The 23,427-nt window shown below is 39.6% G+C and overlaps 1 protein-coding gene across 1 annotated transcript; it reads right to left on the bottom strand.

Annotated features, from left to right (window-relative positions):
• Window positions 1-14,602: 14,602 nt before the first annotated feature.
• LOC139758009 (nuclease EXOG, mitochondrial-like) lies at window positions 14,603-23,427 on the bottom strand. Its single transcript, XM_071678998.1, has 7 exons — window positions 23,079-23,427; window positions 20,491-20,642; window positions 19,998-20,138; window positions 18,925-19,116; window positions 17,272-17,471; window positions 15,729-15,867; window positions 14,603-14,883 (listed from the first exon to the last, which is right to left on the bottom strand). Exons 1-7 carry the CDS (start codon window positions 23,266-23,268, stop codon window positions 14,668-14,670), a joined length of 1,230 nt encoding a protein of 409 aa, XP_071535099.1. The 5' UTR covers window positions 23,269-23,427; the 3' UTR covers window positions 14,603-14,667.

The following is a 23,427-nucleotide window of genomic DNA, read 5'->3' on the forward strand; positions in this document are numbered from 1 at the left end:
GTCCTAGGACTGTACTGGTTTGTTACTGGACCTCACCTCCCCCCATTACCCCCCCCTTACCGCAGGCTCCTGCCTCACCATGCCTACACGCCTGGCTGCCCGCCCCCTCCACGCCCACGCGCCTTGCCGGCCTCACCACGCCCACATCACCAGTGTGCCATGAGCAACCTGAGTCCGTCATGACCGAGAAGCCACGCCCACACCAATGCTCCTCAACCACGCCCACTTGACCATCGCATCAACAAACCCAGCACCGCTTCCTACCCCCTGAACCGCCACACGATAATCCCCTCCCAACCAGACCAGAGAGGCACATTTCCAATACCCCTCCAACACGCCACCGCCATATCTCCCACAAAGGAATGTCATCACCATATGATGTTGGGGATCACGAAGAAAAAAAAAAAAGGTGGAGGTCAGGCCTGAAGGTCAACAATTTGGGAGGCCTTGTTTATGAGGACCCCCATCCCTCTCTGAACTATGGTACGACCCTTGAGCACGATGATACGACCCTCGAGGACAACGGTTCGACCCTCGAGGACAATGGTACGACCCTTGAGCACGATGGGACGACCCTCGAGTATGATGGCCTCGCCTCTGATCTAACCACTAAGGGTCAGGTCAAGTCTACTTAAGGATCCATAAATTATTTCATTCTTGATCTTTTACTGTGTTCCCTTTTTTTCATCCACCTATGATCGGGGCACGTTGCTTCACTTGTGCCTTGTCCGTCATGACAAAACCATAAATGCAACAGCGAACCAAGCATTCACATGACTACCACTTCCTACCTCATACCATGCAGTACTTCACATCTACACATGGCGAGCAACCAGTGCAGAAAGGACCATGCTTGCACTGACTCTTATCGACAGAACTCTAAATATAGCGAAGACAGAGCGAACTACAGTAAACAGTGACAGATCTCTCAAGGACCACTGGCCAATAATACACAGCCCAACATGTTTAAAAGTTTTATCCTCTGGAATCATACGAATTTGGAGGAGTTATCGCTGGAACTGGGCTCCCACGCATCAATATATTTACATCGTTATGACTGGAACAACATGGCTCGACCCACAGGAAGGCAAGTCCACAGGACACCAAGAACCCCAGGGATGGATGGCGCCTGGAAGCCCAAGGTCCTAGGAATGAACCGGACTCAAGGACCCACGGAAGGTACAGTCCCAAAGACGCATGGTCTCGGTGACACCCGCGCAAGTACGGTGGAGGGGCAGAGTAAAAAACAAACACAGACGCAAAAGACCCACGGACGGACGGACAGTCCCACGGACTGGAGTCAAGAACACAAGCGTAAGACCCATCTCACGGACGCGAGGAGAAACGGACACTACAGTCGACCGCGACGATTTGGAAACAAATGAGCGTGTAAATGCACCACCCGCAACCATTTAAAGCACTTAGTAAGGAATTACTCTCCAAACCGGATATCATCAACCCACCCACGATATCCAATACACCAGCAGGAGTATAAGGAACTATATATAGCACAGCTCCACCTGACATGCTCACCTGCCACCATCTCTATAAACCGGCTGGTCCGAACCCTTAAACCCGAGTAGCTTCGGACCGCTCGAACTCCGTGAGACATGAAAACACGTGTTCAGGGCAATTGAGACCGAGACTGAAGTAATCCGAAACCCTGTGTCTTAGTAGTCCTCTTGCGGGGGGGCAGTACAGTGCCTTTCCACGAAGGTAAGGGATAGGAAGTGAGGTCAACTATCCACTTCAGTTCGTTGTAAGCCCCTTAGCCGTCTTAGACCCACGGACGACCCTGCTCTGCAAACAACGCTTTGAACCAAGGCGGGCTAAAAGCCCACTCACTGAGTTTGTTTAAAGGTTACGGGATAAAACGAGGGTCGGGTTAAGTAGTGCAACTTACGACCTTCTGACATGCAAGTAAACTATATATGTGCACCGGAGAACAATGGAGGTTAATTGTACACTATTCACATTATAAATGACCCTATTATACGCCCTACGATTGGGTAATCTACCTGTTGGTGATAATTTAGGAGTTAATTCTGAAAAAAAGACCCTCATAATTTCAGTGTTTAATTATGGCAATAGCGATCACCAACGGTGAGGCGGATGTCAGGGAGCGGATATGGCGTGGGCTGGCGTCTCTGCAACATCAGTGGTGTGTTGCACGAACCAAGATCAAGATCCTTCATGGGGTATGGGATGAACGGGTACTGCTGATGGAGAGGGTGGTGAGGAGGAGGAGGAGGAAGCGGTGCGATGGACCCAGGGAGTGACGCTGGGTAGATCGTGCCTGGGGGAGTGAGGGAGAACACATTGCCGTAGAGACACTGTTGCAGTGGGGAGCATGATGACCTCTCGAGAAGATTGGAGGAGGGAGGACAGTCTGAGGGGAGATAGTATTCTGCTACCACCGACCCGGCAAGCTGTTTTACCCCTCGTTTCCTCAACTCATTGATAACAATAATAATAATAATAATAACAATAATAATAATAATAATAATAATAATAATAATAATAAATTTTCATTCGTCCAAATGCCTTCCCCCTAATGAGGTGGTATCAAAAACAAACTAAAATTGGCCTCATTTGCATAAATCCGATCTACAATCGACAAGTAAATTGTACCGAAACTTGAGACTCCCATCCTCAACCAAGCTGCCAAGTGTAATGCACCGAAACCACAGCCCGCTATCCACAGCCAAGCCCCGCTTGACTTTTCCATGATCTACTCAAACCGTTTCACATGGATCAACAGTGTAGAGCTTGGTGAAGCTGAGCTAACTGTGTCCAGGCATCTTTACTCCTACGGTGTCCTTAACGCCTCTGTATTCTCAAAACCATGCAACATGAAGCGCAACACAACTCTCAGTATTACTATCGCAGTACGACGTAGTCCGGCTAACTACTGCAGTACAATGCAGTTTGCCTATAACCGCAGCCCGCAATATCTAAAAGACGAACGGTTTGGAAACCTTCTGGAGACAGTAAACTCCACTTATAACAAACTGCAGTTAAATTATTAGAAGGTTCTCCTCCCCAAGTGTGCAGAAATGTTGCCCTGTGACTGGAGGAAGACAAAGCAATGTCGTGGTAGCTGTGTCGCCACAGCACAGAGTGGGTGGGGTGAAATATACGTTAGGGAAGAGGGTTCCTCAAGTCTGCGTGTTGTCACCGCCAACGTTTGTTGCTTTCAAAGATGGGACGTTAACGTGAAAAGCAATCGATGTGGTGTCGAGGGAAAGAGAAGCACGTTACCATGTCACGGGATAAACACATACGGAAGAGAAAATTCAAATAAAGTCTGGTCATAACAGACGTTTAATCTCCGCCGTTGTTAGAACACCATTTTTCAAACCGTTCAGTCTGTGTCCCTATCAGCTCAACTAATTTTTCACATCATTAAGCAAACAAGCGCACTCCCTTGTCGCTAGCGCTATAAAAAAGAAAACAGCTTATCGGCTACCCGTCTCTCCCGTTGTAATATAGTTCGCATGCAAAACTTTAATTCTTTTTGCTTATATTATTCTTTATCTATTTACAATTTATCTATTGCTCCCGCTGCCGTTATGAACAGTTATGTGAAGCAAGGAAAGCTCACTGCAGGACTTCCTATTATACGTCAAGGTTTTAAAACATACTGCAGGCTGGGCTACTTGCCAATCACTGTTCAATGAAAATTCCACAGCCGTCTGAGCATGACTGCGCGACCCTTGAGCACGACGGTACAGCGGCTGAGTGTCGTCGTGTTCAGGGGTCTTACCGTCATGTTTAAAGTGTCGCAAGTGTGTGCCTGAGTCGTGCTCAAGTTATACCGTCTGGCTCAACGGTCAGACCACAGTGCTCAAGGGTTGCACCGTCGTGCTCAAGGGTCGTATCGTCATGCTCAAGGGTCGTACCTTCATGCTCAAGGCTCGTACCGTCGTTCTTAAGGCTCGTACCGTCGTGCTCAAGGATCGTACAGTCGTGCTCAAGGGTGAGAGGGTGGGGGTGGTCGGGGAGGAGGTTAACAACCTAACTCTGCTTATAACGGAATCAAGGGGGTAAATGGCGCCCTCGCATGACATGCCAATGCATCAGGTGGAATTCCTCAGATGTTTCGCCGGCCGGCCCTCTCCGCCCTCTGGCAATGCAAGCGGAAGCACGACTTCGATCACGCAAGCCCACGTGGTAGGAACTCTACTGCCTGCAAGCGGAGGAGGTATGACTTTACTCACTGCAGGCGGAAGCGCGACTTTACTCACTGTAAGTCATTGCTGTAAGTCACTTGGAACGGTCCTCTCTCACTGACTCAGCCTTGCCAATCCACTTTCACTGAGTGACTCAACCTCATCAATCCACTCTTACTGACTCGCCTCACCAAGCACCTGAAGTGTTAAGGCAGGTGCCATCATCAACCAAGCTTCGATCATTTTTCGAGCAATGTTACTCCCAAAACTGTCTTCCGTTTACCTTCATAACATGAAGTACAGGACTACATAGCGAAAACCTGTGCAATGCTGTGCTGACATTGTAAAACTGAGAGAAAGAAAGAAATTAGAAAATGGTTTCCAGGAAAAGAGAAGAGTAAGAACACACGCAACAGAGATATATATGTGAGTGGGCAAAGAATGACAGGCGCGAGCGGGTTCTGAGATATGTGAGTGGGGCAGCGAATGACAGGCTGGTGCATTCTTGTCGCTAATGATGTGTAATCCCATCGCTGGAGTGGCCAGCGGCCATGGCTGGAACTGAAGACGAGAGATGAGGCTTTCAAGAACGTGGAAGGAGCACGCAAGGTGATAATGTAACTTGAAGTGGATGATAAGATAATATGATGAGCGAGAAGATAGGTTTCAAGGTACAAGGAGGTACCCAACTGGGAAATTTGTAATCTGCTAACATGTTTAAAATACATATATAGAAGCCACGGCAGAATAGTCTTTCATGATGTATACAGCCTAGAAGTGTGGCCAATATATATATATATATATATATATATATATATATATATATATATATATATATATATATATATATATATATATTGTGTGTGTGTGTGTGTGTGTGTGTAAGGCTGATGGGGCGGTACGACACTTCATCATGAAGGTACGATCCCTGCTGAGCATAACGGTACAACCCTTTTAATGGCCCGGCCTTTGGCCTAAGCGTCGTGCTTAACGATCGTACCGTCGCGCTCCAGGAACTAACTATCCTGCCCAACGAATGTAGATTCTTCTACCTTGCGGGGGACCACAGACAGCAGTCTTTACTGTCCTATACTCTACAATGGGACCCTGTTTGAAAACAGCTGTTTTCATTCTAGGAAAAGAAGACCCCCTACTTGTATCGTTCGTAACAGAACAAAGCCTAGAGGTTAGAACTCCAGCAACCTGTCTCAATTCAGGAGTTCAAACCCCACAATCAAAATGGTGACGTAGTGCTCCCTCCCATCCTTCCCCACCCCCAACCCCCAACTCTTGTCCAGAAAGCTGGCGCCTCATCCCGCGTCACTCATCAATGAGTCATGAGTGGGTGTATTCAGCGTCCACCAAGGGTGATGAGTCATCACACGATGCCAGAGGGGAGAGAGACAGCACCCTGCAACATGCCACCAATAACAAAACCGCTACTGGAGTCCCGTGCAATGTTCATGTCCCTGACATGCGTGACCGTCATTAAGGGAATACGACAAAAAACTAAATGTCTCAAAGCTTGTGAACCGTGACGTACAAAAGTTGGTCATATTAGAAAAAAAAAAAGCATTTTACATACATGCATGTATGTTCTAGCATGCAGACCTATATGTAAAACATACATAAGAGTGAAAAGTACACATGTGCATGAACATGCAAGTGTGTATCCATAGTATACTTTGAACGATTGTTCAAATACACACGTGCACATTTACTAAAACATCTATTCGTGTATAAGCATAAGTATACATTTCTGCGAGTTAACTAAAATTGGAAAAGTGTTGTTCCTCCACTCATCCCCCCAAACACACACACACACACACACACACACACACGTCATCAATCAATAACAGCGAACGTTCCTATAAGTCGTTTCAAGGTACAGCCCACCTCTGGCTTGGCGTACAGTACACCAGTGCAATACGGTCAGCCTCGCTCCGGATAATACTACACCACTCCACCTCCTACTCCTCCTTGATACGCTGGCTCCGCATTATCCACTCTACTTGGGCTGTTCTTCCGATACACACGGCGGATCCGCCTATATTCAGTACGCTACTGTGTTCTTTACTCAAACACACACTGCACCTGACTCTGATTTTCCGAATTTAAATAATTAAAGGCAATATTTCACACACACACACACACACACACACACACACAAATATCTAACCCAGCCGAGACGGTACCAACCATGCTGTACTAACAGTGTAACTCGACGTAAAAACTTTTCTACTGTACCATCCAATAATAATAATAATAATAATAATAATAATAATAATAACAACGGATGCAGCTGCACATTTAAACGTACACCTTCCCATTTTCTGTTGAGAAGAGGAGGGAGTTAGTTCCGTTTACCCCTGCGGTTCCTGTCCTCAGCGAGGGTTAATTATACGATCAAGGAAAAAATAAAAGTCGAGGGACGTTCACGTGAGCAACTCCCAAAGCTTGCCGCGAAGGCTCACAAGTTCTGGTCTGAGATCAAGACACACATAAACTAACACATAAATGACAACTCATGCCTTTAATGATACTTTCCGTAGAGAATCGTTTTTATATCATTTTACGTCTAAAAGCAAACACCTACGAGAGCCTCTTAGTTTACACAAATTCAGATAGGGAGAGCAGGGTCTTCACATGAGGATAAACACTGTCATCATTTACCATTTTCCATCAGAAATACGAGAAATATCTTACCACTTGTGCATAAGTTTTTGGAAAGCATATTTTCCCGCGTGTCTGCGTACAAGTCCACAAATGCCGTGAAAAAAAGAAACCTAGGAAAATCGATTAGAAAAATGCTCAACATCCCGAAACAGGACCCGAGATCAATCGACCATATAAATAAACCTCCGCCACTTAGTCAACCATCGAGGTGGAGGTCAGAACAGACCGTTAAAACCAGGTGCCGACGTCGCGTCCTGCCAGCCACCGTTGCTTCCCAAGCCCACAACGGCCACTGCGAGGTGATCGATGACTGCTGTGCATTAACGAGGTGTGGGCGCTACGGACGCATACACACACACACACCTTGTGGGTCATACCGGCACTATGCCAGCACACGAGGAACTTTACTTACGTAACTCTCCCTGACAACTTCCTTATATCTGAACAGTTTCATGTTTGTGATTCAAAAGTCCCTTAGAAACATCGTTTGAGTTTAGGATCAAATGGCGCGCCTTTCTTAATACCACAAACCTTTAGCACAAGTCTTACATCTATACATACAGAAACTGCTGAAGAGAGACTACGCATCTTTTTAATATCTAAGACAAATTCATTGTCATTCTTACTGAAGAATAAAAATGAGCTCTAGACCCAGCGTACTTAACCGTCAGCCAGAGACGCACATTACAGACATTTTCAAAACTGCATTGAAATTATAAGACACTAATGAAAGACACCAATTTACCCTTGGCAATGAAAACTTCAGCCGTTGTCCAGACTAAGTAAAAGAGGGTTAGTCCTTGATAACAATTAAGCCATGAGAAACAAAAGGAACATTTCTTCGTAATTTAAAACTACACAATTATTTTTTATTTTCATTTTATCCTTGGATTCCTTTGCTACCAGCCACCGGCAAAGAGGTTTACCCTTGGATTCTATGCTAACGGCCAAGGTAAATTTCTCTTAATTTCTGGTCTGCATCTTTCCTGTTTTTTTTTCTTTGTTTTTTACTTGTGGAAGGGTTTTCAAAAGTATATCATTTTCATAAAAAGGACTGATGTTGCAAGTGACTCGTATATATGGAGGATATTTTACTACTAAGTAATTAACAAAATCTATCAATCTCCTCGATAAGATGTTGTCTCTGTACACAAACCAATCTTGAAACATTTTCGCTCCATCAACCATTACGTAGCGATATAATCAGATAGAAAATGTTCAGACATCACGACGGAAATCATGGCTACAGAATCATATGTGTATATAATGAACAAAGTCAACAGTAAGCTTTGTTTAACTTACATCACTAAGTGGTGCAACAAGGCTTTTATCTATTTATCTGTCCTATCGTCCATTTGGGGAATTCCACTTCCGCACACCAGGCGAGGGTAAACTTATCTTGATATACTGTTGCCATGCTATGGTTTAAAGGTGAAAGGTCAAAGGCCAGGGTTCCTTTGTCAGCGTGAGGGTTGGCTGTGAGTACCAGCAGCCTGAGTCCACCGGAGTGCTGGTCCTCATGCTTTACAGGAAATGCTAATCAACACTTACAACTTTAACCCAACAGCCACGAAGCTGTGAGCCCTTGAGTGTGATGGAGTGACTTTTGACCTGACCCTTCAGTTTAAAGTTAAAGGCAAGAACCGCACCGTCGTACTCAGGGGTCGTACTGTCGTGCTCAACAGTCGCAACCTCGTGCACATCGGTCCTACCCTCATGCTCTCATCAAAACAACAACTACCATAACAAATACGCACAAGTGAGAAATGCCATAACAAACACAACGCCACAACCCAGAGGTTTCAAACCCCAGGAATCAATAAAGATAACCAATATTTTTTCTTTACTACTGAGGCATTATGATATCACAAATCACTCCAGAAAAAGAGAGCAATTCCTCTCTATTACTGAGCCTCTATGATTATCTTCTCTTGCATGGTGAGGCCGGTCGATAGGCGGAAAGAGCCAGCCCTCACGCGCAACCCTCCGCTAATTTCCCCCTAATTCCCGAACCTAAACTGTTTCAAGCCTCAGTTACAAAGGCTGTAATCATCTGACCCTAACACCCACAGGAGCATACGGCAGTCCACCACAAACTGGTTAGCGTGGATGTGTCTGTTACAACAGGGGGAAGGAGTGTGAAAGCATAACACTAAAAATGGGGATTCAAGCACAGGTAAGTCTGATACGAAGTCCTACGTAATACAACGAGGGTAGGGTTGCATATGTAGCCTACTGGATAGTGGGGTGTGGGTTACAAGAGAATCCATCATACAGAGACATGGGTTAGAATAGGACATATCGTTTAACGGCAGAGGGGTCACAGAGGCACCACAGTTCAGTTGGGGAAAGGTTACAAGGGAGCCCAACATATAACGGGGGAAAGTTCACAAGTGCGCCCACCATTTAGAGGGAGAAAGGTTACTTGGAAGCCCAAATCTTAGTGGGAAGGGAAAATTCATCACATTCCCTGCACATATAGTTGTGAATCCCGACTGTTTGTCTATTACACAGTCCAAAGGGTTATATTATACAAGCAGTTTCATACCAGCATCGCGATACTCCTGCTTTAACGGTACAAGTTGTGGGTTTCCCTAAATTTTCAAAGGTGAAGGAGGTGGTATCCCAATAACAAAGCTGAAGACTACCTTAAATCTGTAGTAACAGTAACGCATTTACAGCTTTGATTTTCTAACTTCTTCATAATGCAACATGCAAGTCTTTCAAAATCTGTTTTTGGTGACTTTTTCCTTCTAAAGACGTCATTGTTGCTAGTCCTTATAACACAAAAGAAAATTAAAAGATACGCATTATTTTTTCCTCTGCATCTAATCATCTACTTCATCTATCTATCAATCTCTCGCTTCCTTTTCCATCTTATACATATTCTTTAACAGCACACCGTCTGTGGGGTGTGGAATGGAGGCTGGACCCGCCACTTAAGGAAGATGTTGCCAACTGGCCTCCTCGCCTGCAACCACCACCACCAACCAACCATGTATGGCACTAGCCGTTTCTCATGCAACATACCTCTTCCACATATCCCGCAAGAGGATCGCATTCAAGTTATCTAACTTTTCCTTTGATTTAACACTCCTAAGTTCAGGTCTTTTAACAACATATTCCCTAACATGGAATAGAGGTACAGATGTTTCAACGAATTAACTACATGACTGAAATTACATTTTGACGTCATCACATTTCTTGTAGCTAGAATCAATACGATGGTAACAGAAACTGGCAGTTTTTTTATAATTAGCATCAGCCGCGCATCTAATACAAATAAGTATAAACAAATCATGCACATCTGACGCATGCGAAGCACACACCTACAAATATGCATTTTTCAATATGTAAGTAAAAAGAGGCTTCTGAGGACTGGATCCCGTTATAAACCTAGCTGTCTCAACCTGGATATGAAAATGCCTGAATAGGCCAAACACTGCTACTTACAAAGAAACAAGTATATAATTACTGAAGATGAAAACACCTCATAAGCATCAAGCCAGCCTCTAATTCTACATGAGTAAAGACTTAAAATTAGATTGTATTTGAGATATAAAAAACGGTGTTCTCAATACATTCTGTGATATATATATATATATATATATATATATATATATATATATATATATATATATATATATATATATATTCACAAATCAACTATCAAATCTGCAATACATCATCTTGTGAAATCAAAGCAAAAAACATGACACTGCCAGTGATAACTGTACAAGTCAGGGGCCTAGAGCCAATATATGTACCAAAATAAATCACTGTGTGTATGACGCTAGAGGAGAAAAATGGCGATTAACACTGGGGAAAAACACCTAGACATTTCATACAAGAACTGACAAAGCAAAATCAAAAGAATCTCATCTATTCTCGAAATTTAGCAAGAATAATCTGTATCGTCATTTTTGAAGATAAAAAAACTAAAAAATAAAAACCGTAATACGCTACAGTCCAACTTGTCAAACATTTAATTAGACACTGCAGAGACTTTCACACACTTTATATGAGTCGGGCTGAAATGGTAATGAATGTATTACCAAGAAAATCAATCATGGTGAAATCGTACAGGTTAAAGACTCATGAAAAACATACATTTTACTGATAACACTGCACAAACCGTGTATGCAAATAAGTCCCAGGATTAAAGCACCAAAACAAAGCTTTGAGTATTTTGTGAGGCTATGCAAAGTTACAAGAGCCAAATCATAAACTAAGGCATGTAAAAGCGATTGTCAAATAATGCATATTCAACAGGGAGACATCTAAATAATAATAACAATAATAATAATAATAATAATAATAATAATAATAATAATAATAATAAGTACTACTACTACTTCTACAAATAATAATAATTTTAATAATCAATACTACTAGTGAGACCATTTCCCAGATGGACTAGGTAAAGATATTCTGAACCCAGTTACTTTACCATTTGTTACGTCAACATCAGTCAAAGTGCTACCTATTGCATCTGGCCACCGCGGCCTATGGCTCAACAGTCCCTTGCAGATGGGGTCGAATTTGGGACAGATCGATTATCATATAATACTGGTTATCATTCCTCCCTATCTACTATAATCAGGACTTCACAGCACAACTTGTTATCACAAAGAACAATTTTTTCATCATAATGGTAAAGAAGCTATGTGCAACAGCGGCTGTAGAACTGTCCCTTCAACACATATAAAACATTTTCCCAATACCAATTTGTGAATGTCCCTGACTGTGAAGGCCCCTGGGCAATTATTACCATGTCTACATTGCTATGTATCGAGCTATGACTGCTTACAAACGAGAGAGCACATTACTGTGTTATTCGTATATCTCGGCTGAATACGTTGGGGACAAAAAAGCAATCACCTAAACCCTCTTACATCATACATGGATATTTGTAAATAAGGCCAATGCTTCTTGCTGACGTTATATTAACATAGATTACGTTGTCAACGTTTTTTTTTTTTTCTTTTTGCGTGTCGAACCTTACATGGCGCCATACACTGGATATCAAAACAAATACGAGTGCTCTACATAATGGAAATTAATTATTACACCGTACATTTGATGTTTATCGCTCAGAAATGGAAGATACGATTCTTTATCATTTCACGATAATTCTTATCACTTATCTATTTCAACCCCATATTCCCCTTCCGTCATAACCCTCCACGCTATTGGGTTACGAACAAGTCAAGAAATATTAGGAATTTTGGAAATCCTACGATAATGATTTCTTATCTACATGCAAAACTGTAGACCAAACACCCTTAAGTTAGCACACACGCGTTTTTAAGCTTATTTATTATGATATCTACCTTTCCCAATCATAGACAACATAAGGAAAATAAATAACTAATTTGAACTCATACCAAGTAAATTTTCTCCACTATGTTCATGCTGTAGCAAAGAACATAAGATTTATCGTCCCTTAGCATGTGTAAACCATACACAAATACATCCCTGCGGTCCGCTGAGGAATTCATTTATCCGCAAGTAATCAGCAATACGATCAACCATGTCTTGCACCTTATCGTCAAGACTTTTAAAATCTAAGAGCATTAGGCTGGCCTGACGGCAAGAGGAAGCTAAGACGGAGACCAAAGGACAGCGCGGTTGGCTTCGTTGACCAAAACGACACTTCGAACTAGTCGAGTTTGGGTGTCAGAGGCAATAGATCAAACTGGTCAGGTGACGAACTTATATTGGCACATACCTTAGGAACCTCGGCGACTTGTAGTTAAAGTCTACTGTTGTCACTGCTTTAACTTGCACGTTCTGAAACTTGCTGAAAATAGAGCTGAGTCAGTTTCCAAAAACTTTCATTGAAGTCACTTAGAGCATGAATCATGCCTCCTTGTATTTAATAACACGTACCCAACTACAGCTTATGATTGGTCTCACATGTACACGCAACACTGTTTTCACTGTATGCTAAAACAAACTTACATAAATGTAAACACAACAGCAGAAATACCAAAATACAAAGCGAGCAACGGCATTATTTACATTTGAACATGGTCAGCTCCTCCCCATGCGCATGCCACAGATGCGCCATCTATCTTATACCAAGACGGGAAACTACATCAACAATACCAATGATTTTAGTAAATGACACATGAAACTTTAATATTTTACTGTTCATATGCATATTTCATGTAATAGAATGCACTGTATACTATAATGAATTACCCACTCATGATGAGCTATATAGGGAGGAAAAGGAACGTCAAAATATAGACGTAAAATATCTGCCGGTTAATACGTCCGACGACATTTGGCAATAATTGATTATTAGAATTATCTACGGCGTCATCACAATTAGAGTGCAATTTTCTGTTCTTTAAAATGTTAAATAACATACATTCTCAGCAGTAAAATTGAAACTATGCGATTTGTGCCTCATTAATCACAGTCCTATTGTGTACAGAATTTTTCAGAAAAAAGTCATGAGTTTTTCTGAAAATGAACATAAGATGTTAGTTTCATAAAAACGACATTCCCGTCTGCATCACTTGACAGGCTTTAGGCTCAAATAAATATTGGTTAAAATCTTAAGTGCACGTCTTGCCTACATTTAGTTGCAAATGTTGATTGGGTCAATATATACTTGTGGCTTATATCTAGCATGATTCTCTTGAATTTAGGGGATCATTTGTTGGACGCACTTAGACGAATTTTGTGCTCAAAATTAGATGCAAGTAATACCCGAGTTCTGGTAAAGATCTTTAAAAGTACCTCTTGGGTTTGGCTGGAAGAGTTGGCCATAGCTTATATGCAATTATTGCTCATGAGGGAGCAAATGTTCCTACAATTCTAAATAAAAGGATTTGGTTGGTTTAGCTGCAAATTTTGGTTAAGTAGGTACTAATACAACTTAAAATTTTTGTCTGGGTGCAAGCTGAGGTTTATCAAATATGAGATGGATATAGCTGCAGCCGCAGGCCCATCAAAGATCATAAGACCACCCATAAATGTAGGAACACAAACATAATGACTCAATTAAATTAAGCAAAACAGACAGCAGAAAATTGGACCGGACCAAGAAAAATGCCGTGTACTGGCCTATTGTGCACATCTTCATTTCCTTAAGATCTAAGAAGCAATGCAGTATAACCATTCCGGCTGTAGTGGTTACCAAGCAAATATCCTTTATCCTTTTGTGTTTAAAAGTAAGTTTCTGTGGAGTTTTAATCTCCTTTAGAGTCTAAAAACAACCCTAAAATGAAATCCTTTTTTAAAGATATATAGCTCATGATCATTTATGTAGCTTATAATTTTTGCTGTCACTGAACACAGGGTCACTATTCTTTTAGTATTTCTCTCCCTTAAGCTTTATCAAATGCTTCTTCAAGGGCCACAAAGTATCTAAATCATCAGCAAGAAATAAATTTATGTAATTTGCTTTTCCTGTCCCCTTATGAATCTATTCAGAGTATAATGAAGTCTACCTTTCATAATATAAAATTTCCTGTTGACTAGTATTCTGTTTATTATTCCATAAAAGCAAAATGCAAGTGAAATGGGTCTTTTGTTATATCAATTATGTCTGTATGCTGGCAAAAGCTCCCTAATCCCAGCTTCTATTACTGGAAGACTCAATGATCCCTACTATTTGTAAACTCCCTACTCCCAGCTTCTATTACTGGAAGACACAATGATCCCTACTATTTGTAATCTAGGTTCACATCCATCATAGCTGTTTTCAGTTCCAATTTATATGTAATCAAGGCAATAAGTTAAAGTTTAGAAAAATATTTATTATTTAATGATACCATGGACAAAGCTTGGGGCAATACTACTCCTATCCACTGGCTCCTACTCGAGCTGCTTGCTGAAGGACTGCTGCAGACTCCACCAACTCTGGTATGGGCTTATTTCTAGTTCCTTCCTGAGGAGGTACATCTGTAGTCTGTACAGCTGGCGTCCCATGTTCAAGGCAACTGTCTTCTTTCGAGAAATCCAATAAACGTTTTTGGAAGAGATCTTTTGTTGTTACATCCAATGGTATTTCCTTTTCCTGAAATTATATTAGCAAAAGTAGATATTAACATCTATAACATACTTCTCACAAACAAATCAAGTCATCAGAGATTAAACGTAAATACTTTATTAATACTTTAATACTTTATAAAAAAAATATTAATACTTTATTAATCTCAATGGATTATTTTCATCGTTATGCAGTGACTTAACTAAACAAACTCTAAAGTAATTTTTCCTACCTCTTAGTACATATTCAGGCACACATCCTTCTCAGTAATATCTTCCTTCATCATATTCTTTCACCCTCTTTCTAAGCTCAGCTCAGTCAAATTTATGTTCATTCTAAGGTGTCTCCAATCCATCATCACCAAAATTTCAACCTATTCTCTATATGTGGTATCATCAACTGGAGCAGGATAGGCATTTCATGTGGCATTCAAACAAAAAGTAAAACTGTCTTATATCTCTTATTTTTCTAATATCACTTCATGATGTGAGCCTGTTTACCCTATTTCATTCATATCCCTGTCTCTGTGTGTTAATATAATGTTCGTAAATTTATGACACATAAGTGCTGAGATACACTGTTGCTGAAATGTTTGGGCTACATTCTGCAGACAACGTATCACATGAAACATTCTAATGACTGTTTAATACTCATTACCGAGCATGGAAATTTCAGTTAAAAATGGAGAGTTAATCATACTGTAGTACATACTTGATACTAAAAACTGTTATAAAACAATAACAGTCTTAATGTGTCAATTCATCTCCACTTTTAAATATTTGTAAGTGAACTATGGATACTCTACTTGCTACAAACAAATGTCCAATGCCTGATAAGGTAAATTTCAGTCAGTTCTATCTAATGATGATTACCTGCATCTCCTTCCATATTTTTGTCAATTTTTTCAGGTTGTTTGCCCTTTTGAGCCTTTGTGAGTAGATGAACAGATCCATTTGTGTTTTAGTCATCAGGTGGCATCCTGTATCTTCACAGAGGTCTCTGACTTGTACCCTGAAAGCAAATAGAAACAATCAGCCCAACTTCCTGCCATCTGTTAGATAACCATCAACATGATTTTCAATGAATATTCTATAAAAACAGGATTCCTTCCCTAATGGAAAAGCACATAAAATCTTAACACGCACTAAAGAAGACAACAGTTTTATCCCTACCAATCAATAAAATCTTAATCTGATATATTATACATCACCTGGCAATTCAAGAAGAACCTTCTCCAAGAATGATAATCATGACTTGCCTTTCAAGAGAATTATCTATACCAGCAGTGCTATCATGCACATACTTCATCATTGTATCTTTTCACTTTGTAAAAGATATGGCAAAATCTCATCAAAGGTACAGTATCTAAATTCCTGCTACAAGGCCATGACATCTTATCCTAAAGCTAAGGTACTTAACTGATGAAATTTCTAAATACACTGAAAAGAAAAACTGGATCAAACTATCAACCAGCCCACCCATTTTTCCTATCATCACAACTTCTCCCAAAACACTAGATTTGTTATTCACCTCTAATGCTTTGCAATATAACTAAAATATTCAGCCCCTGCACAAATCATCAATCCACAATAGCAGATGTCACTTAATTCACACATCTACTTAAGGTTAAGGCAACTTAATAGCATTCAGTAAAATTCACTTCCCTTGAGAACATTACTGCTTCTCCTCAAGCAGTAAACAAAATGCAAGATTCTAAGAACAAAAAACTATCCCTCCAGTGTCTGACAACCTCCTAACCCCTTTATCTTACTGGTGGGGTATATACCATTCACCCTTCAACCTGTTAGATAGTTAATGGCATGGCTTGGCCAAAATCTGCCCTCTGTCAAATCAACAACCTCCACTGTTCAATAATGTCATCATTCCCAGATTATCAGTCAAGATGTACCTCAATGATTTTGGAACAAGGGAATCAATCTGACAGCATTCACCATCGGTTAATCAAAGGTCTTTTGAGGGAGAGGTGAAAAAAAGGAATGAAACAAAGCCAGGAAAATATGCATGAGAGTTATTTGTGCTTCAAAACTGTGCATGTGTTCTAAGTGCTTACGAACAACACCTAATCTCTATAATTTCATCAGCAGTCAGAAAGAGATACTCATCCATGTAAGAATAAAAGTCAGACTGGAAGAAGGCAGCAGCCACAGCTGATGTGGCATCCTTTAAATGTTCCAAGACATAATAAAGGGCATCTAAACTGAAGACTTATAGACAATGTTGTCATCACTATGGTGGCTGTTGATTAGTCGTAAGGCAAAACCAAGCCGAACTATGCAATCAAATACCTTGCCCTTATAGATTAACAAAGAATGAGAGGTATATGCTTCATTGGTAACATAGGGGTTAAGAGGTTGAAACCCCAGAAGATTCATGGTATCTATAATTCCCACTCACCTGTTCAAATTGTTGTAAAATTTGACACCCACTTTCCTTTCGAGGTTATCCATGGGCACCTGGAACTCCCTGAGATGATGAGAGTAGTCAATAGGCTTGTTAGGTACAATGAATGACCCTGTAACTGTATTATCCCCATCATTTGCCACAATTATCTTGTACAAATGTGTTGGGACAGCCACCTCATTATCACCAATCACCTGTAAACAAAATGTTTTATGAATATTGTACATTTATAAAATTGAGTGTTAATCTAGACAAACATACAATAAATACATTAAAAATTACCCTGCATTTTTCAAAAATGATGCAGGGTAGCTCAAGCAGAACCTACACCAACACCCTGATCTCTACAGATTTCAAAAAATTCTCCTTATGAGAGAAACATCTCACTTATGTACTCCCTCTCTCTAACCTTTCACTTTACCTTTGGTCTTCCTCTTTATCAAGTCCCAATCATTTCATTTACATACTTTTAAAGTCACTCTCTCCACATCCATTCTCTTGACACATACACAGCTCCTCAACACTCCATCTTTTATTGCATATGCCACTCCCTTCAAAATGCCATATTTTCCTTCCATTTTCTTACTCCTTCATTCCATCCATAACCTAATCATTCTGAGATGACTTGCAACATAATAAGCAATCAAATGTTATTCATTTTTATGACAAAAGCTCCAGTCACAAACAAATGACCTCATACTAAACCATATTTCATGTCTATAACTGAGCTCCAAAACTCTTCCAAAAACTTTATCTAGCACATAACTAACATTTTCTACCACTCTTTTTGCACCTTTAGCAATCTTCCTACCTTCTACAAGTTATAACTTTTTCTTATTATTTCACTATCTTTTCTTAATCTATTCCACTATCTTTGTCGAATGTACCACCAGAAAAATTCAGTTCATGGGACCTCAACATCATCAGGAATTTGGTATTCCATGTCCCAACCCTCTTTTCTTAAAAAGAATGATCTTGTTTCTAACTGCATTCATCATGAACTTTTTATAAGCTCCAGTGGCTATTATGATAGACTAGTGTCACTCATCCAAGTTTAATTAGACCAGCTTGAATGGCAAATCTACTTTATCTCATGATGCTATAATCAAATATTTTCAATTTTAAGATTCATTACTGAATGTATGATCATAACCCTTCAGGAGCAACTATTCAGCTACAGTTGCCCAATAAAATTAAATGTTTAACTATAGATGTCCAACAAAATGCGATGTTTAATACTACATATGACATCAAACTTCTGACCACCAAACGATGATATCATCCCCCTTGTGATTTATCACAACAGTCTACCTTCATCTAAGCATTCTCTTGATACCCAAACACTGCTGTTTGTTTAGTAATGTGGTGAAAGACAGTGAATGCAACCTCGATTGCTACTGGTTTACTGTTTTCATGTACAATCAAGTGACAATCAAAGGCTTTACCCTTTTCAGCTTGTCTCTGATAATCCACATAGCTGAGTGGTCTGTGAATGGGAACTTAGGCATGCAGGGAAAGAGGTCCTCCCTTGCACATCTTTAGCAACTCTGAGGTGTTTGGGTGGACCACCTTCCAGCTGTTAAAGGTTAAATAAAACTATAACAGTCATATTATGAAAAATATCAAGAACAGGCAACTACAACATACCTCATATGAGACTATCTTCTTCCCATCCTCTTGCTTTGTAGGGAGGAAAAGTGGTCCTGAGGTGATCCAAACATCATTATACTTTTGAGTCAAGTCACGGGAGAAAATCTCTAGTCTGTTCCAAAACCCTGCATTATTCTCAATATCTTGTGGTACAATGTTTGTGAGGTAAAAAGTTTCATCCATACATTCCTATGGATGAGAGCTTTTGTCAGGAAATTCTTTCATATACTTAAGAAATTGCATGTTTGTTCTACATAGCAGTTCTATCTATATGTGTTTCATGATGAACATCTGAAATTTCCTTTGTGATCCAAATACCAAAATTCTTCACAAAATCAAACATGTTTTTATTCAGGACTGTCATTTGTGAAGCTCATAATGACATCTTGTCAGTGTCTATATCCACATACTTATGAATGGAACAAGTTATAAGTAAATCTATATCACAGGTAAAAATCTCTGTCAGTATTCCCCAATTGCAACCCCACTTTCAGGCCTTTTAGTAGTGGAAGCATGAATTTTTTCCTTAAATTGGAATTAGTGAAAATCATCTTAACTCTACTTCTCAAACCAAGTTGTTTCCTAAGCCTCATCTTTATCAGGGTCGGAATCCTTATCATGCCTCAAATTTCTCCTCGTTTTTAAGCTAAAGAGGTCTACTCATGACTTAAAAATTTACAAGTGGGGTTAAAATGAGCATTTCATTAACACCTATTACCCTAAAGCATACAAGTTTCAAGACTCAACCAGCATAAATAATGGATATCAAGTGATTTAAGTTTATGAATCTAATAAAGAAAAACAAGGTTCTGATTTTAAGTAAGAGACTATTTTCTCGTCTTTGAGACAGTGTCTCCTACAGATAACCTTGGTATATAACCGCACTTAACTCAAGTGCTATCATCTAGTCAAAGTGGAATAAAAAACCAAACTAAACAAACTGTAACTTTTGAATCTACTCATCACTACAGATATGATTTGAAATTTTGGTACTTTAGTCGCCGCACGAAGTAGGCCATGCAATTCAATCTTGAATTTTATCCAAAAACCTCAGTTAAATGTAATCATACCTGAGACATCTTATTATCACCAGCAGGAGACATATGCCCCCGACTCCAGCCTGAGCCTTTATAATCACTATTTTGAGCTGAAAATTCCACTGGTATGAGAGGATCCATTTTGAACTTTGCAGCCTGTCTGTCTGCTTTACCCTGGAAGAATAAAACATAAATCAACTGATATGAAAATTCTGAGTAAAAACAGCACTTTGCTCAACTTTAATTCAACTAAGTGAGGTGCAGCCTTGAAGCTGAAGGAGCTCCTGTAAAGTGGTTCAGGGTTTACATAACCAATTAACTGTATTATACATAAGGTAATACTCTCATACATCATGGCCCACAAGCGTAAGTGTTTTATCCATCTAGACATACAACTTTTGATTTATATCATTTCTCCCCAGAATTTGCTATTTCAGTGCAATGCTGATTCTAAATTTTCAGCACAGTGCTTTCAACAGTTATTCTTAATACTATGTGTGAGTTCTTATTAATAACTGAACTTTACCTTAAGAGATGATGCTGTCAGATGTTCTGAAACCCACATAGGTATTCTGCGACCACAATCATACTCAAGTACATGGTTTTTAAGTTTCCTTAGGATACGTCCCCCTCTGGGCCATCCAAATGCTAAGACTTGGTGGGTCCTTAAATTCTCATCTGGAAAAAAATGCAATTACTTGCACTAGTTTTTAAATCATGTTGTATATTACGATAAAATGAGAATGTGCACTTAAACTATGTATTTGACTGTAATTCTAATATTCACCAACAAGCAATTCATCTCCTTTAAAATTCTCCTAAGGCAGGGATCTAGAGACAGGTTAGGTACAATGTCAGTTCGTAAGTACCCATCTCACATACACTCCTTCAGCTTAATTTTTCAGACATAATATCGGGGCCTTCTTTCACTGTGTACCATCCTTATCGTTTTGCATTCACCACATATCAGACCAACTCTGAAGTTTGTGTTAGTCCCTTGCAAGTTGATGCACCTCTCCTTCCTATTTACTTCCCTTAAAACTTTGGTATCATCTGTAAGCCACTTGCAAAGATCAAGATTAATGGCCCTAGACTTGAGCCCAGCAGCATGCAACTGGTGACCCAAATCCATACTGAGGAAGCCTCTCTGACATGTATCCTGTTTCCTTCAAGTAAGGTAATTTTCTATTCATCAAAGGATTCTCTCCTATATTTCTACCTGAAGATCCAACCTCTTTACCTACCTCCTGTTTGGTATATTATTAAATGCTTTCTGACAGCCTAGATACAAAGTACCCTACCTCCTCTTTTATGAAAGAGATTTCACTCTCTCAAAACAGACAAAGAAGTTTGTTAAGCATGACTTCCCTGAGTCTGCAGTCTTTCAATGAGTTTCTCATTACCAAGCATTATTCCATTTTCATTTTGATCATCTTTCCCAGTATTTTGCAGACCACAAATAAATTTTGATAACTCACATATAAACATAGTCAACATGAGATTTCATGCATTATCTATATTCTAAAATGACTAATATAGCAACAAATAAAATTTTCACTAACAGTCTACATTATCTTGATATGAGCTATATCTAAATATTGCGGACATGACAGTCTATCAATTTTCAAGATAATTATCAATAAGCATGACTGAAATTTACTGTAGGTATAATACTACTTTTATGAAAGGTTTACCATAGTGTGATCATACTGTAAGGTAAGGTGTGACTGTATTCTTTGGTGTTTAACTTGCCTCCTTGTGTCCATTTCAAAGTAATTCCATACAAGGATTGTCTTCTCTACAGTGAAGCTGTCAAATACAGAAGCAGACTTAAAATTCTAAGTTCAAGTGTGTACATATTCAGTAGGAACACCCAACACGTTCTGTACAGGTGTTTGCTGTACTGTTACATAGCATGTTTGTGTTGCCAAACTGACAATTATCCTATCTTACAATGATTGATCTTCCACACTCTTCATACTGTACAAAAAAAAATTTATAACTCAACCTTACAAACTGGATTTGAATTAGCTTTGAAAACATTATCAATTAAGCAATCTAACAACAGTAATACAATCATTAGAAATCATTATAACTACCATTACAAGTATTCTCAGATGGACTGCTCAAGCACACGTAGCTTCCTAAGTACTTGAAAATAGATGAGCATAAGGTTATAATGGCAGAGTTAGCCCCTGTAATTGACAAGTTATACCAGCAGTGAGTTAGCCCCTGTAATTGACAAGTTATAACGGCAGTGAGTTAGCCCCTGTAATTGACGAGGGAAATCACAGCTTATTTCAGGGGACTTGGAAAGGAATGAATCATCTCTATTCCAGGTATATTATTTCTGATCATTATTTACATCCAATGGTCTCATGACAATTTATCACTACATTTGAAAAGAAAAAATAATAAAAACTCCATCAGCATTCTACATTAGAACTGTTCAAGATCTGAAGCACAATATAGTAACAGAATGATTCTTTTTCTTGAAAGAACATTAGACAACTGAAAAAGACTATCTAACATCTTACATTATGAATCATATTTCATAAAAAGAGAACAAGTGCAAGTCAAACTGCTAAATTCACAGTCATAGGTACCTATTACAAGGACAATCCTCTAACTACTGTTTGCAGATATATTAGCTGTAGGCATTATCTGGTAATAAAGCAATGGTGTGTTTACACAGCCACTATTCAGTCAGTATATTAACGAAAAAAAGTGCAAAAACAATCAAAATATTTTACTTATCTTCATAAAAAAGAATCATAGTACATATACTCTTAATTTCTGAGGACTTTAATGTTTATGAACATTCTCTATAACCCTCCCTATAATTCATTCATAACAGTTCAAACAAAATTCAACAATCCAAATCATACTAAGTTAACACTGTGAAATAAGATCATACAATGTCCACAGTTTATAATGATGTGCAACTAAGCTTCACTTACCCCAATGTTGTCCTATTCCACAGGATATACAGTGGTATCCCTAAAATATTACTTGACCTATACTTGCCATTACCAGCTATTCCAATCCATTACGGTGTTTAACTAAACCCTCCGAGAACGGTGACTAACAAGATGATTCAGCATCAAGATATACCTTCAAAAAGTTGGGATTCAGATGTAGCTTCAAGAGACAGAGATACGGGTGAGGCTTCTACTGTATCTGTAACCACTTGATAATCTTCAACAGATGCCTCAGAATTTCCGTACCAGAGCTTCCTGAAACTAATTAACCCGGCTGTGGACAAACATCCTACAACCATGCCGCTGACGAAGGGCAGCTTCATCTTGAACGCACGCACGAGTTCCACACAGGCACACAATTTTTCGTTTATTAATAAATTAAATCAACAACATATATAAATGACAATTTGGATAAAATTCTAGAGCGTGTGATCCGTGGGTCACCTTTTGTTTACAGGCATCCGTTCTCGTGGTTTTGTTTA

Source organism: Panulirus ornatus, chromosome 29, assembly GCF_036320965.1.
Source record: "Panulirus ornatus isolate Po-2019 chromosome 29, ASM3632096v1, whole genome shotgun sequence".
In the NCBI taxonomy this organism is placed as follows: Eukaryota; Metazoa; Arthropoda; class Malacostraca; order Decapoda; family Palinuridae; genus Panulirus; species Panulirus ornatus.

What these genes read in the sequence shown, in the direction of transcription:
- LOC139758009 (XM_071678998.1), bottom strand. Translation starts at nt 23,268, where the DNA reads ATGAAGCTGCCCTTCGTCAGCGGCATGGTTGTAGGATGTTTGTCCACA. An exon ending in TGACAGCATCATCTCTTAAG is followed by an intron (nt 20,139 to 20,490) that starts GTAAAGTTCAGT and finishes TTATTCTTCCAG; the next exon opens with GGTAAAGCAGACAGACAGGC. An exon ending in AGAAGATAGTCTCATATGAG is followed by an intron (nt 17,472 to 18,924) that starts GTATGTTGTAGT and finishes TTTTGTTTACAG; the next exon opens with GTGATTGGTGATAATGAGGT.